Source organism: Ictalurus punctatus, chromosome 7, assembly GCF_001660625.3.
Source record: "Ictalurus punctatus breed USDA103 chromosome 7, Coco_2.0, whole genome shotgun sequence".
NCBI classification, from domain to species: Eukaryota; Metazoa; Chordata; class Actinopteri; order Siluriformes; family Ictaluridae; genus Ictalurus; species Ictalurus punctatus.
In genome coordinates, this window is record NC_030422.2 from 30,018,052 (window position 1) to 30,032,775 (window position 14,724).

The following is a 14,724-nucleotide window of genomic DNA, read 5'->3' on the forward strand; positions in this document are numbered from 1 at the left end:
GGTAGAAGCAGCGGTTTTGGTCAATCGCTTTTGAACATTTTTGGATAAATCGCGTCTGTAACATGACTTCTCGTAAACTGCGGTGATAGTAAATATTGAAACAAAACAGGAAAATTATGTTTTATCCACGCAAATGCCATCAATGCGTTATCTGAGACTAAGCAACTTTGAAGACTTAAAGCTCCGCCCACTTCTTGATAACTTTGCGTCATATGTGCCGATTCATTCGTCATTATGGTATCCGTGTTGATTTCCTTTATAAACCTCAGAAACCTCACTGACTAGAGTGGACACACATTAAACCACATTATATTTAATTAAAAACAAATAAGAACCAAAATTTTTCATGTCCCGATGAGCTGCATTCACACTGCCCATGTTCATCTCTCGCAAGGTGTACAAATAAGCTTGTCATAAAGGACACAGAGGTGTAAACACTCACTCGTTACCCATTCGTTCACTCCTGGTACTTGACCATGCCCCCTCTGCCACACACTTTCCTCTAATGCAAAATATGTTGTAAATGTAATCAGGGGCTTAGCTAAGGTGTGGCCAGGGGTGGACAGTGCTACCCTAGCATAAAGCATGGCCCTCTCTCTGGCCAGCCCAATAAGATATCCATCCATCTTACATTTACATTACATTCATGATATTTGGCAGACACCCTTATCCAGAGCGACTTACATTTATCTCAGTTATACGTCTGAGCAACTGAGTGTTAAGGGCCTTGCTCAAGGGACCCAACAACGGCAGCTTGGCGGTGCTTGGGTTTGAACTCACGACCTTCTGAGCAGTACATCAACATCTGAACCACTGCCTCTAGTTTCTGTACTGCTTCTCCTACACAGGGTCACAGGGAGCCTGGATCCCATCCCAGAGGACCCCGGGGCACAAGTTAGGGGACACGAGAGCCGTAGGGCCAACCCATCGCAGGGCACAATCTTACACACACGCCCATTCACATACTATGGACAATTTGGAAATGCCAATCGCTCTACAATGCATGTCTTTGGACTGTGGGAGGAAACCAGAGTTGTAGCAGTTGTAAATATATGGATTGATTACCGGTCAGCAAGGTGGTAGACTGTAACTGCCTCGCAGCTGTGGTCCCCGGTTCAATCCTGAGCTCGGGTTACGGTCTATGTGGTTTCCTTTTGGTTCTCCGGTTTCCACTCACCCCACAAAAACATGCTAATTCATGGATCGACTATGCTAAATCATGCCTAGGTGAGACTGAGTGTGTGAATATGTGTAAGTGTAGGGTGTCCTGCGTTGCACTTCTGTCCCATCCCGGGTGTATCACTCTCACTCAGCGATCCCAGGATAGACTCCGGATCCATAGCAACCCTGAACCAGGATATAAGCAACTGACTAAAATGGTTTCATTCCCCACTCAAATGACATTACATCGCTCTGGAAAACCCATTTTTGGATTGACCTTTTATAAAAACCTGATAATAAATACACAACAATCACAGTAATTACTGTAGTAGAAGAGGAATCAAACTCCGGGATGTGCTGTTTTTTGGAAAACAATCAACTTCGAGATGATAACAGTAACTCGGGTTTATCACACTAGCCTGTCGTTGATTATTTTCCTATAACAGCACATTCTCAAGTGTTTTATTCCATATAAGGTGAAGACACACTCTCATATATTTTCAGTCTTATTGAGCGATGCACTGATCCGACACCCAACGATGAGTCCGCAGTGTTTATTCTGTCGTTCAATGCCATCCCATCCCATCCCATCAATCACTTCACTGTAATGAAGCAGCAATGAAGAAAAAAAACATTGTCTTTGATCTGTTTAGCATCAGAGATAAACTGTAATAAAACTAGCATGAGCATTTACATAATAACAGATACGCAACACTGTAATACTACAATCAGAGTACACACTGTTCAGATATATTCCTTTATCAACATGACGCTTTCGAAACAATCACTCCTATACACCGGCAGAGTGTTTAACAGCAATCAGTACAACATTAGTACAACGACTGATCTGTTCAATGTAACATAAAGCCACTGGATACTGAATATATTAAGGTTTACATAGAAAAATACAGTTTTTTTTTTTTCCTTTTACTATGCTTTCAAATAAACATGAAAATCACTTTTACAATAATTATTGGTCCAGTTTTTGGGCAAGCAGCCTAAATGCTTTTAAGAAAATAGGATATTTATCCCTTAAAAAAAAAAAAAAAAAACCTCAAGGTTGTGAATTAACATTCAGCCCTTACTCGTTATGCTGTACTTAATACACATCTTGCATAGGCAGAATCAAGCTTAAGTGAAATGAAATGAGATGCACAACATTGCGGGTCCGCCCTCCCCCTAGAAAAAACAAAACAAAACATATATATACATATGTATATATATGAAATGTGAAATTCGTGATCAATACCCTCAGTTACCGGCAACAACAAAAAAACAAAAGAAAAGAAAAACCTAAATGCAGTTAAAACTCTTAACTACAGCCACATTTGAGAAAGAAAGACATTTTTAATGAAACCCTCATCTACCAGCCAGATTTATATATATAAAAAAATAAATAAAATAAAAAAAAACCGGAAATTTTTACGATCAGACCCTCTAACTACCAGCTACATTTATATTAAAAAAAAAAAAAAAAAAAAAAAAGGGTTTTTTGGTCTTGTTACAAATACTAGTGACTTAGTTCATATAGCCCTTTAAAATATAAACACATAGTTCTTTATAAAAAATACAGCTAACTAACTAGTCCTCTAAACTGGCCCAGCTATGAGTGTGTATACGCCGTTCATCGATAGATGGTCAGTAGTAAAATTCCAATAAAAGCGAGAGAACACTCAACATCAACAATAATTCCCCGCACGTAAGACACAAGCAATCTGAAGTTTATATCCTGAAAAACGTGAATATTCTGCAAAGAAAAAAATACAATAAATACAGTTTGGGTACATACCATTACATACATATACAATATACATGACACTTAACGTAGACTTTTATTTTAAAGCTGAGTAGCAGCACAGTCCCAACCTACACACGTTTTCTCTCTTTAGCGCTCCGATACGTGTCCTTCGTCATTAACGATAGCTGTAGAGTTTGCGCTCATGTGACACACAGTGTGATGTCATCATCAGTGGACAGCAGGTCCGTTTGGAGAGGGAAAATGGGGGTGAATGGGGTTGATTTGGCGCCTCCTGGGTAACATGCCGAGCTGATCAGATCAGGCGTTCTTCTGTGAGCCGATCATGACCTTGGAGATGAAGTTGACGATGGCGCTGGCGGGCTGCTCGGGGTCGTGTTCAGCAAACAGGTGGCACACGTTGTCCATGCCGCTGCCCGTCTTCCGGGCTACGAAACCAAAAATCCTGCACAGCAATTTTTTTTTTTTTTTTAAAGAGCCGAGAGAGAACCAAATCAGCATACACTACAGTCACCTATCATAAATTGTGCTAATATGCTAATTATTGAAGTGGTACACGAATAATTAGCACTTAATATTATTAAAAGTGGAGCAGAATGTTTAAAGAGAATCACAACCACACTGTAAATATGAATAAACTATACGACTTACTTAGCTGATGGGTATCCGTCCCGTCTCCATCTGGGAATAAACACAATTCAGCTCCATGTCAACATGAGATCATTAGCAGAACCATTCTAAAGCTGGGATTAAACTGTTTGGTTTGTTTTTAATGGCCTGGAAAGCACTAAAATTGCCCAAGGAACATCACCTTTAAATAAATGTCCGGATTTATGATTATTACCCTTTGAAACACCACCATTTCCTTCCCAAATATCTCGAATGTTAGCTAGCTAGCCAGAGATACTGACAACCTGAGAGAAAAGTCCTTCTCAGACATGTCTTTCTAAGAAAGAAGAAAATTCAGGGATTTGTTCTTTTTTGTTTGTTTGTTTTAGTTTGTCACACAAACATAAACAAGGATGTGCAAAGATTTATCGTAATATATTTATCCTTTAACATAAGCAGCTAGCTAACTAGCTAGCCAGCTAGCTAACTGCTACTAAGCTAGCTTTGTCACAGAATGACATGAGATGGATTTTAGTGTCTGAGTCTTAATTTGCATCATTTTTGTTTCAAAAATGTAAAAAAAAAAATATATAATATGATCATAACAATCTCAGTTTTAGCTTTATTATTAGATAAATTAGCACCCCCAAAAAAATGCTTAGTCATGCAGGTGCTGTGAAGAACAGTTGAATGCATTATTATCCTCTAATCACTTACATATCAGATGTGATTGACTCAAATCTAAGTGTGGTGCCTAATTCGTGACATCAGATTAAACTCATGAAGTGGCTTGCATAAGTATTCACCCCCCGCCCCATGCCCTAGTCTGGAATTACTAACGAGTCGTTTCAGCTGTTCAGAATCGGTTCGTTCTTTTGGGAGTCAGTAGCCCGGTTTGTCGTGCGCTTTTGATTTTTGAAAGTTCCCAGATGTTTTTTTTTTTACGCTCACAGCTGCTATAACACACTACACGAAAGGTAATGTTTGATCAACCATAATAGGTGCGCTTTAAATCTGTTAAAAAATGGAAAGAACATTGCACAACCATGACTTTGCTTAGAGGCGGCCACCAAGCAAGTCAGAGTAGCAACCAAGACGTCAAGGGTAACCCTCAATACGGTGCTTCCACCAACATGCTTCATGGACACTGATGACATATAATCCCAGTTGAGTCCATTTCATTTCCAGGTTGTAAATACAGGGTGAATACTTATGCAAGCTACTATGAGGAAAAGAAAAGGATTGAACCATTTCAAAATGACAGCTTGGAGTTCGGGTGTGCTTTTGAAGAATCCTGTATTGGCTGTTTTTGTGCTTACTTCCTGTCCTGAGGGTCCAAAGCACAGAATATAACAGTGTTGACAGCGTAGTGTCTCCTGAAGAACAGCCTGTCAGGAAGACACGAGTCGTACGTCAAACAGGAAACGTATTTATGGTATTTAAAAGTGTGAACAGACAGACGCCGACTCACTTCCTCTGGTTATCAGTGAGAGTGATGCCCTGTGAGGACACTTTGAAGTGCACTACGGTGGAGGAAGGCGCAGGCTCGGAGCTCAGCAGGTCTGTGGTGGCTTTCTGCACGGCGTGGTAACCTGTCAGAGACTCCAACTCCACAGAGCCCAGGAACCACACGTTACACGCTGCTCAAAAGAGAGAGGGGGGGGGGGTGAATCATGCAGAAGTGTCACCCCAGACTAAATATTCATCAAGGAACAAACATAGAAATAATAACATCCTGTGAAACATATTCCATAAAATCCAGTGACCAGTGTGATTCTATTACTTATTCATGTTAATCATTTCTGTTGCGCTATTTAATTAACATTTGTTATATTCTGTTTAGGTTAATTTTGCAAAATTACAGTTATTTATTTATTTATTTTTATTTTTTATTTTTTTTAAAAAAGGACTTAATTTTCCAAATTGGAAACGTCTTAATGAACCTAAGGAAACATGAAACATAAAATTATGTTGCAATAATCCATAAAAAAAAAAATAGATACAGTAGATTGATAGATAGACAGCCACATGGATGGATGGGTGGGTGGATGGTTGGATGGATGGGTGGGTGGGAGGGTTGCTTAGAAGGATTTGTGGGTGGATGGGTGGATGGATGGGTCAGAATGATGAGTCAGTGACTGGGTCAATAGATGGATGGGTGGGTGGATGGATGGATAAACAAATTACTTGGATGAATGATTGAAAAATGGATGAATGGATGGATAAACAAAGGGGTGGATGAGTGGATGGATGGACTGATGTATGGATAAACAGATGATTGGATGGACAAATGATGGATAGATGGATGGATGACTAATAAATGATTGGATGGATGAATGACTGAAAAATGGATGGATGGATAGATATGTGAAGGGATGGATGGATGGATGGATGAATGAATGATAGATGTGTCTAATAATGAATTCATTATTAAAACAGAGGGGAGAGAAAAGGAAGATGAAAAAAGAACCTATTTTTAAATATTTTGAAATGAGTAAGTGCTGTTAGAAAGAACCTTTGTGTTTTTTTTTTTGTTTTTTTTTTACTTTTTGTATAATATTTTTAAATAAAAATATCTATAATCCAGAAAGGTTGGGTTAGAGATTCCTCAGTGTCCCACTCACCTGCTCCCTGTTTCAGAAGCTCGGCCGCAGAGTTGGTGATGGACTGTGGTGCTGCTTCAACAGTGTCCTCTAGTGGATCTGAAGGGTAACACAGAGAGCAGTACGGTTCACCACACACACTTCTAATGCACTTCACACAAAATCATACTGTATATATTGCATATCAAGGTATGTCATGCTGCTAAAGATGATGTATTTTAGCTAAAGGTCACATGCTCATTATTAAAGCTACTTAAATCTAGAGAACGAGCAACATGCTAAACCCCACCCACTTCCTTTAATACAAGGTTTGTTTGTTTTTTCATATTGAAGGGGCGAAAAAAATACATGATGGGGGAAAACCCAGAATATTAAACCCTGAGGGAAAACCCAGAATACTAAACCCTGGGGGGAAACTCAGAATATTAAACCCTGGGGGAAAACCCAGAATATTAAACCCTGGGGGAAAACCCAGACTATTAATCCCTGGGGGAAAACACAGAATACTAAACCCTGAGGGAAAACCCAGAATACTAAACCGTGGGGGAAAACCCAGAATATTAAACCCTGGGGGAAAACCCAGAATACTAAACCCTGGGGGGAAACTCAGAATATTAAACCCTGGGGGAAAACCCAGACTATTAATCCCTGGGGGAAAACCCAGAATACTAAACCCTGGGGGAAAACCCAGAATACTAAACCCTGGGGGGAAACCCAGAATATTAAACCCTGGGGGAAAACCCAGACTATTAATCCCTGGGGGAAAAACCCAGAATACTAAACCCTGGGGGAAAACCCAGAATACTAAACCCTGGGGGGAAACCCAGAATATTAAACCCTGGGGGAAAACCCAGACTATTAATCCCTGGGGGAAAACCCAGAATACTAAACCCTGGGGGAAACCCAGAATACTAAACCCTGGGGGGAAACCCAGAATACTAAACCCTGGGGGGAAACCCAGAATATTAAACCCTGGGGGAAAACCCAGACTATTAATCCCTGGGGGGAAACCCATAATACTAAACCCTGGGGGAAAACCCAGAATACTAAACCCTGGGGGAAACCCAGAATATTAAACCCTGGGGGAAAACCCAGACTATTAATCCCTGGGGGGAAAACCCAGAATACTAAACCCTGGGGGGAAACTCAGAATATTAAACCCTGGGGGAAAACCCAGAATACTAAACCCTGGGGGGAAACCCAGAATACTAAACCCTGGGGGGAAACTCAGAATACTAATCCCTGGGGGAAACCCAGAATACTAAACCCTGGGGGAAAACAAAGAATACTAAACCCTGGGGGAAAACCCAGAATACTAAACCCTGGGGGAAAACCCAGAATAATAAACCCTGGGGGAAAACCCAGAATACTAAACCCCGGGGGGAAACTCAGAATATTAAACCCTGGGGGAAAACCCAGAATACTAAACCCTGGGGGAAAACCCAGAATACTAAACCCTGGGGGAAAACCCAGACTATTAATCCCTGGGAGAAAACCCAGAATATTAAACCCTGGGGGGAAACCCAGAATATTAAACCCTGGGAGAAAACCCAGACTATTAATCCCTGGGGGAAAACCCAGAATATTAAACCCTGGGGGGAAACCCAGAATACTAAACCCTGGGGGGAAACCCAGAATATTAAACCCTGGGGGAAAACCCAGACTATTAATCCCTGGGGGAAAAACCCAGAATACTAAACCCTGGGGGGAAACTCAGAATATTAAACCCTGGGGGAAAACCCATAATACTAAACCCTGGGGGAAAACCCAGAATACTAAACCCTGGGGGAAAACCCAGAATACTAAACCCTGGGGGAAACTCAGAATATTAAACCCTGGGGGAAAACCCATAATACTAAACCCTGGGGGAAAACCCAGAATACTAAACCCTGGGGGAAAACCCAGAATACTAAACCCTGGGGGGAAACTCAGAATATTAAACCCTGGGGGAAAACCCATAATACTAAACCCTGGGGGAAAACCCAGAATACTAAACCCTGGGGGAAAACCCAGAATATTAAACCCTGGGGGAAAACCCAGACTATTAATCCCTGGGGGAAAACCCAGAATATTAAACCCTGGGGGGAAACCCAGAATACTAAACCCTGGGGGGAAACTCAGAATACTAAACCCTGGGGGGAAACCCAGAATACTAAACCCTGGGGGAAAACCCAGACTATTAATCCCTGGGAGAAAACCCAGAATATTAAACCCTGGGGGGAAACCCAGAATATTAAACCCTGGGGGAAAACCCAGACTATTAATCCCTGGGGGGAAACCCATAATACTAAACCCTGGGGGAAAACCCAGAATACTAAACCCTGGGGGAAACCCAGAATATTAAACCCTGGGGGAAAACCCAGACTATTAATCCCTGGGGGAAAAACCCAGAATACTAAACCCTGGGGGGAAACTCAGAATATTAAACCCTGGGGGAAAACCCAGAATACTAAACCCTGGGGGAAAACCCAGACTGTTAATCCCTGGGGGAAAACCCAGAATATTAAACCCTGGGGGGAAACCCAGAATACTAAACCCTGGGGGGAAACTCAGAATACTAATCCCTGGGGGAAAACCCAGAATACTAAACCCTGGGGGAAAACAAAGAATACTAAACCCTGGGGGAAAACCCAGAATACTAAACCCTGGGGGAAAACCCAGAATAATAAACCCTGGGGGAAAACCCAGAATACTAAACCCTGGGGGGAAACTCAGAATATTAAACCCTGGGGGAAAACCCAGAATACTAAACCCTGGGGGAAAACCCAGAATACTAAACCCTGGGGGAAAACCCAGACTATTAATCCCTGGGAGAAAACCCAGAATATTAAACCCTGGGGGGAAACCCAGAATATTAAACCCTGGGAGAAAACCCAGACTATTAATCCCTGGGGGAAAACCCAGAATATTAAACCCTGGGGGGAAACCCAGAATACTAAACCCTGGGGGGAAACCCAGAATATTAAACCCTGGGGGAAAACCCAGACTATTAATCCCTGGGGGAAAAACCCAGAATACTAAACCCTGGGGGGAAACTCAGAATATTAAACCCTGGGGGAAAACCCATAATACTAAACCCTGGGGGAAAACCCAGAATACTAAACCCTGGGGGAAAACCCAGAATACTAAACCCTGGGGGAAACTCAGAATATTAAACCCTGGGGGAAAACCCATAATACTAAACCCTGGGGGAAAACCCAGAATACTAAACTCTGGGGGAAAACCCAGAATACTAAACCCTGGGGGGAAACTCAGAATATTAAACCCTGGGGGAAAACCCATAATACTAAACCCTGGGGGAAAACCCAGAATACTAAACCCTGGGGGAAAACCCAGAATATTAAACCCTGGGGGAAAACCCAGACTATTAATCCCTGGGGGAAAACCCAGAATATTAAACCCTGGGGGGAAACCCAGAATACTAAACCCTGGGGGAAAACCCAGAATATTAAACCCTGGGGGAAAACCCAGACTATTAATCCCTGGGGGAAAACCCAGAATATTAAACCCTGGGGGGAAACCCAGAATACTAAACCCTGGGGGGAAACTCAGAATACTAAACCCTGGGGGGAAACCCAGAATACTAAACCCTGGGGGAAAACCCAGACTATTAATCCCTGGGAGAAAACCCAGAATATTAAACCCTGGGGGGAAACCCAGAATATTAAACCCTGGGGGAAAACCCAGACTATTAATCCCTGGGGGGAAACCCATAATACTAAACCCTGGGGGAAAACCCAGAATACTAAACCCTGGGGGAAACCCAGAATATTAAACCCTGGGGGAAAACCCAGACTATTAATCCCTGGGGGAAAAACCCAGAATACTAAACCCTGGGGGGAAACTCAGAATATTAAACCCTGGGGGAAAACCCAGAATACTAAACCCTGGGGGAAAACCCAGACTGTTAATCCCTGGGGGAAAACCCAGAATATTAAACCCTGGGGGGAAACCCAGAATACTAAACCCTGGGGGGAAACTCAGAATACTAATCCCTGGGGGAAAACCCAGAATACTAAACCCTGGGGGAAAACAAAGAATACTAAACCCTGGGGGAAAACCCAGAATACTAAACCCTGGGGGAAAACCCAGAATAATAAACCCTGGGGGAAAACCCAGAATACTAAACCCTGGGGGGAAACTCAGAATATTAAACCCTGGGGGAAAACCCAGAATACTAAACCCTGGGGGAAAACCCAGAATACTAAACCCTGGGGGAAAACCCAGACTATTAATCCCTGGGAGAAAACCCAGAATATTAAACCCTGGGGGGAAACCCAGAATATTAAACCCTGGGAGAAAACCCAGACTATTAATCCCTGGGGGAAAACCCAGAATATTAAACCCTGGGGGGAAACCCAGAATACTAAACCCTGGGGGGAAACCCAGAATATTAAACCCTGGGGGAAAACCCAGACTATTAATCCCTGGGGGAAAAACCCAGAATACTAAACCCTGGGGGGAAACTCAGAATATTAAACCCTGGGGGAAAACCCATAATACTAAACCCTGGGGGAAAACCCAGAATACTAAACCCTGGGGGAAAACCCAGAATACTAAACCCTGGGGGAAACTCAGAATATTAAACCCTGGGGGAAAACCCATAATACTAAACCCTGGGGGAAAACCCAGAATACTAAACTCTGGGGGAAAACCCAGAATACTAAACCCTGGGGGGAAACTCAGAATATTAAACCCTGGGGGAAAACCCATAATACTAAACCCTGGGGGAAAACCCAGAATACTAAACCCTGGGGGAAAACCCAGAATATTAAACCCTGGGGGAAAACCCAGACTATTAATCCCTGGGGGAAAACCCAGAATATTAAACCCTGGGGGGAAACCCAGAATACTAAACCCTGGGGGGAAACTCAGAATACTAAACCCTGGGGGGAAACCCAGAATACTAAACCCTGGGGGAAAACCCAGACTATTAATCCCTGGGAGAAAACCCAGAATATTAAACCCTGGGGGGAAACCCAGAATATTAAACCCTGGGGGAAACCCAGACTATTAATCCCTGGGGGAAAACCCAGAATACTAAACCCTGGGGGAAAACCCAGAATACTAAACCCTGGGGGGAAACTCAGAATATTAAACCCTGAGGGAAAACCCATAATACTAAACCCTGGGGGAAAACCCAGAATACTAAACCCTGGGGGAAAATCCAGAATACTAAACCCTGGGGGGAAACCCAGAATATTAATCCCTGGGGGAAAACCCAGAATACTAAACCCTGGGGGAAAACCCAGAATAATAAACCCTGGGGGAAAACCCAGACTATTAATCCCTGGGAGAAAACCCAGAATATTAAACCCTGGGGGGAAACCCAGAATATTAAACCCTGGGGGAATACCCAGACTATTAATCCCTGGGGGAAAACCCAGAATACTAAACCCTGGGGGGAAACCCAGAATACTAAACCCTGGGGGGAAACCCAGAATACTAAACCCTGGGGGGAAACTCAGAATACTAAACGATGGGGGAAAACCCAGAATACTAAACCCTGGGGGAAAACCCAGACTATTAATCCCTGGGGGAAAACCCAGAATACTAAACCCTGGGGGAAAACCCAGAATACTAAACCCTGGGGGAAAACCCAGAATACTAAACCCTGGGGGAAAACCCAGAATACTAAACCCTGGAGGGAAACCCAGAATACTAAACCCTGGGGGAAAACCCAGAATATTAAACCCTGGGGGAAAACCCAGAATACTAATCCCTGGGGGAAAACCCAGAATACTAAACCCTGGGGGAAAACCCAGAATACTAATCCCTGGGGGAAAACCCAGAATACTAAACCCTGGGGGAAAACAAAGAATACTAAACCCTGACATGAACATCGTGAGGTGAGGATGCAGTAAATAAATATCTGTTAGTATCTTAGTTAGTATAATATCTGTTAGTATAGTAACAGAGCTGCTGTGCTATGTACCTCTATCTGGAATGATGAGTTTACATGGCAGAGCCAGCGGTGTAATAGAGTGCTGACAAACCAGTGCAGTCAGACTCCCTGCAACACACACACACACACACACACACACACACACACACACACACACAAACGTATAAGTTCATTTTGTCACAGGTGGGTAATGAAGGATTGATGGATGGATAAACAGATGATTGAATGGATTATCCTATAATCCATGATGGATGCATGGAAGGATGGATGGATAAACAGAAGATTGGATGGATGCATGGATCAGAATGATGGGTCAGAGGATGGATAGTGGGATGTGGATGGATGGAAACACGGACGATTGAAAGGATGATTGGAAAGGGGGATGGATGATTGACAAACGGATGAATAGCTGGGTCAGTGGATGTAAGTATGGATGGATGGATGGATGGACAAATGGATAAACAAAGGATCTGATGAATGGATGAATGGATGTATGGATGGATGGATGGATGGATGGATAATTTACCAAAGTAAGGCTCATTAGGACAGCCCTTCAGTCGAACTCCTTTAGGTGTGCACTCAATCAGGAAATGACGGACAAGCTCATTGGACAAATCTCCACCTGAGAGAGAGAGAGAGAGAGAGAGAGAGAGAGAGAGAGAGAGAGAGAGAGAGAGATCCAACTTTAATTTTACAAGCAAAAGTAAATTAAAGGAAAATACATGAGACAAAATGCAGTTATATTCAAGTTCACATTTCAGATCACTATCTCTCACTCTCTCCATTTTCCTTTGCACTCTCTCTCTCTCTCTCTCCCTCTCTCTCTCTCTCTCTCTCTCTCTCTCTCTTACACACACAAACACACACAGGTGGGCTTGTAGAAAGAGGCGGGGCTTCTCCACAGGGCCTCAGGAGGCAGAATTCCTTGACAAAGACTTCAGCGTTGTGTTTCACGTTCTCAAGGGGTTTTCACAAAAGCTCGACTTAAGCACCGAGACACATGATGTCATCACAGGTGCTCACACACTCACAGTGTATGTAATAGAATGGTAGATAGGGGTGTGTACCAGCACAATGTTCAAAATCAAGCTTAAAAACGATATTTTCAGACTTTATGAAGCGCAAACGCATTTGGAGCGACGTTTTTTTCTTTCTCGCTCGGGTCGTGTCTTCCTGTCTGCACTCCAGGTCATGTGCTGGCTATTTATCTGATCTTCACTGACTCGACATCACGCTACATCAACGGGGATGCAAACTTTTGAGTTGGCTGATAAAGATTCAGTAGAAAAACACCCAAGAAAACGTGTCCAAATGGCTGAGAAGTTAAAAAGCCCTGAGCGCCAAAACCAACACAGTGGACGTATCGATGGAAGGCAACACCTATCGGTTTCCATTCCGAGTCACGGATGAGTTGTATTCAATGCTCGGGATAACAAAAGGACTCTTTCATGTCAGCAGGAGAAGAAAGCCAAGGCCACTGAAGAGCGGCGCTGAATGGAAAATACTCTGGAATAAAATCACACACACGTATCACAGTCAGCCATCCCTCAGGAGTTCCGTCCACCTGCCTGCTTTCAGCCAATCCTTACCCTTCTTACTCTGCTGCACCACGGAGGGAGGGGGCGTGGCCACCTTCATAGCCAATCCGTAGGCGCCTTTAAACGAGTTGCTGTCGCGTACGATGAAGGAGCCGGGTTCTTTGTCCTTCAGCACTGCGATGGCTGTGTGGAGGGAGACGTGTTACTCATTCTCATCACACACACACACACACACAAAAGTACGCAAACTATCTATTTACTCAGAGATCATATTCTGTATAACATTCAAATCATTACAGTTCGAACATGCACTTGGTAATTTACCCTGTTCCCTCGCGATGTCCGGTTTGTACCAGTATTTGGAAGTGTCCTGGACGAACTTTACCGTCACCTGCTTGCTCACCAGGACGTCTACAACAAAGAAACAAAAGAAGAAGAAGAAGAAGAAGTCATAACTTCTGCATGTTATATCATATATTGCATGTTATATCGTTTTTAAACCCCAGGACATACTGAGAACTGGTGCATCATGGGAAGGATGTGTAGTTGTACCTGGTAGCGGGCTGACACTGGTGGTCCTGGTCTGCAAATCGGGCAGTGAGTTAGGGAAGGGAATAGAGAGCGAGCTCCCACTGTGCGGACTGGAGAACCCGCTAGGTGCCGGGGACACCGAACCTAACGAACGGTCGCAGTCCAAGGTGCGCATCTTTTCAGGAAGTGGCGGCTGCTGGGGCTCGTAACTCAGACCATCGGGCTCCTCGTCGAAGCTGAACGCTGGGCTACGGTTCAGCGTGTACTGCACCACTCGGGTCTTCTGGCTGCCCCAGGGAGAGCTGTGGGCATTGGGGGCGGGGTGAGGGGTGTGTGGGTGAGGATGGTGGGATGGAGTTGAGTTCTGGTTGTAACCCATGGGGCCGGGGTGTTGCGAGTTGATGGCGGTGTGGCGACTGAGCAGCGCCCCTTCTGGGCAGGAGGACTGACCCGAGCTAGAGGGAACAAGAACGGTGTTTAATAGATGTTCATGCAGAAAAGCACAACAGTGTGTGTTGGAGCTGCCGGTTCACAATGATGCTCCATATTCCCAGCATCCGGTACCACCTTCCCAAAAGGCGGTGAGTTCAAATCCCAGGCACATGAGAGAACCACTGTAGC

The 14,724-nt window shown here is 43.7% G+C and overlaps 1 protein-coding gene across 2 annotated transcripts in view; it reads right to left on the reverse strand.

Annotated features, from left to right (window-relative positions):
• Positions 1-1,699: 1,699 nt before the first annotated feature.
• Positions 1,700-14,724, reverse strand: part of LOC108267844 (tensin-3) — a 68,093-nt gene continuing 55,068 nt past the window's right edge. For both annotated transcript variants that reach the window (XM_017472297.3, XM_017472298.3), the window contains 10 exons: positions 14,125-14,558; positions 13,897-13,983; positions 13,624-13,755; positions 12,561-12,656; positions 12,065-12,142; positions 6,151-6,228; positions 4,998-5,166; positions 4,846-4,914; positions 3,569-3,598; positions 1,700-3,362 (listed from right to left, as the gene is read on the reverse strand). In XM_017472297.3, coding sequence (XP_017327786.1) covers positions 3,218-3,362; positions 3,569-3,598; positions 4,846-4,914; positions 4,998-5,166; positions 6,151-6,228; positions 12,065-12,142; positions 12,561-12,656; positions 13,624-13,755; positions 13,897-13,983; positions 14,125-14,558 — 1,318 coding nt within the window. In that variant the 3' untranslated portion in view covers positions 1,700-3,217. The remainder of the gene's footprint in view (positions 3,363-3,568; positions 3,599-4,845; positions 4,915-4,997; positions 5,167-6,150; positions 6,229-12,064; positions 12,143-12,560; positions 12,657-13,623; positions 13,756-13,896; positions 13,984-14,124; positions 14,559-14,724) is intronic.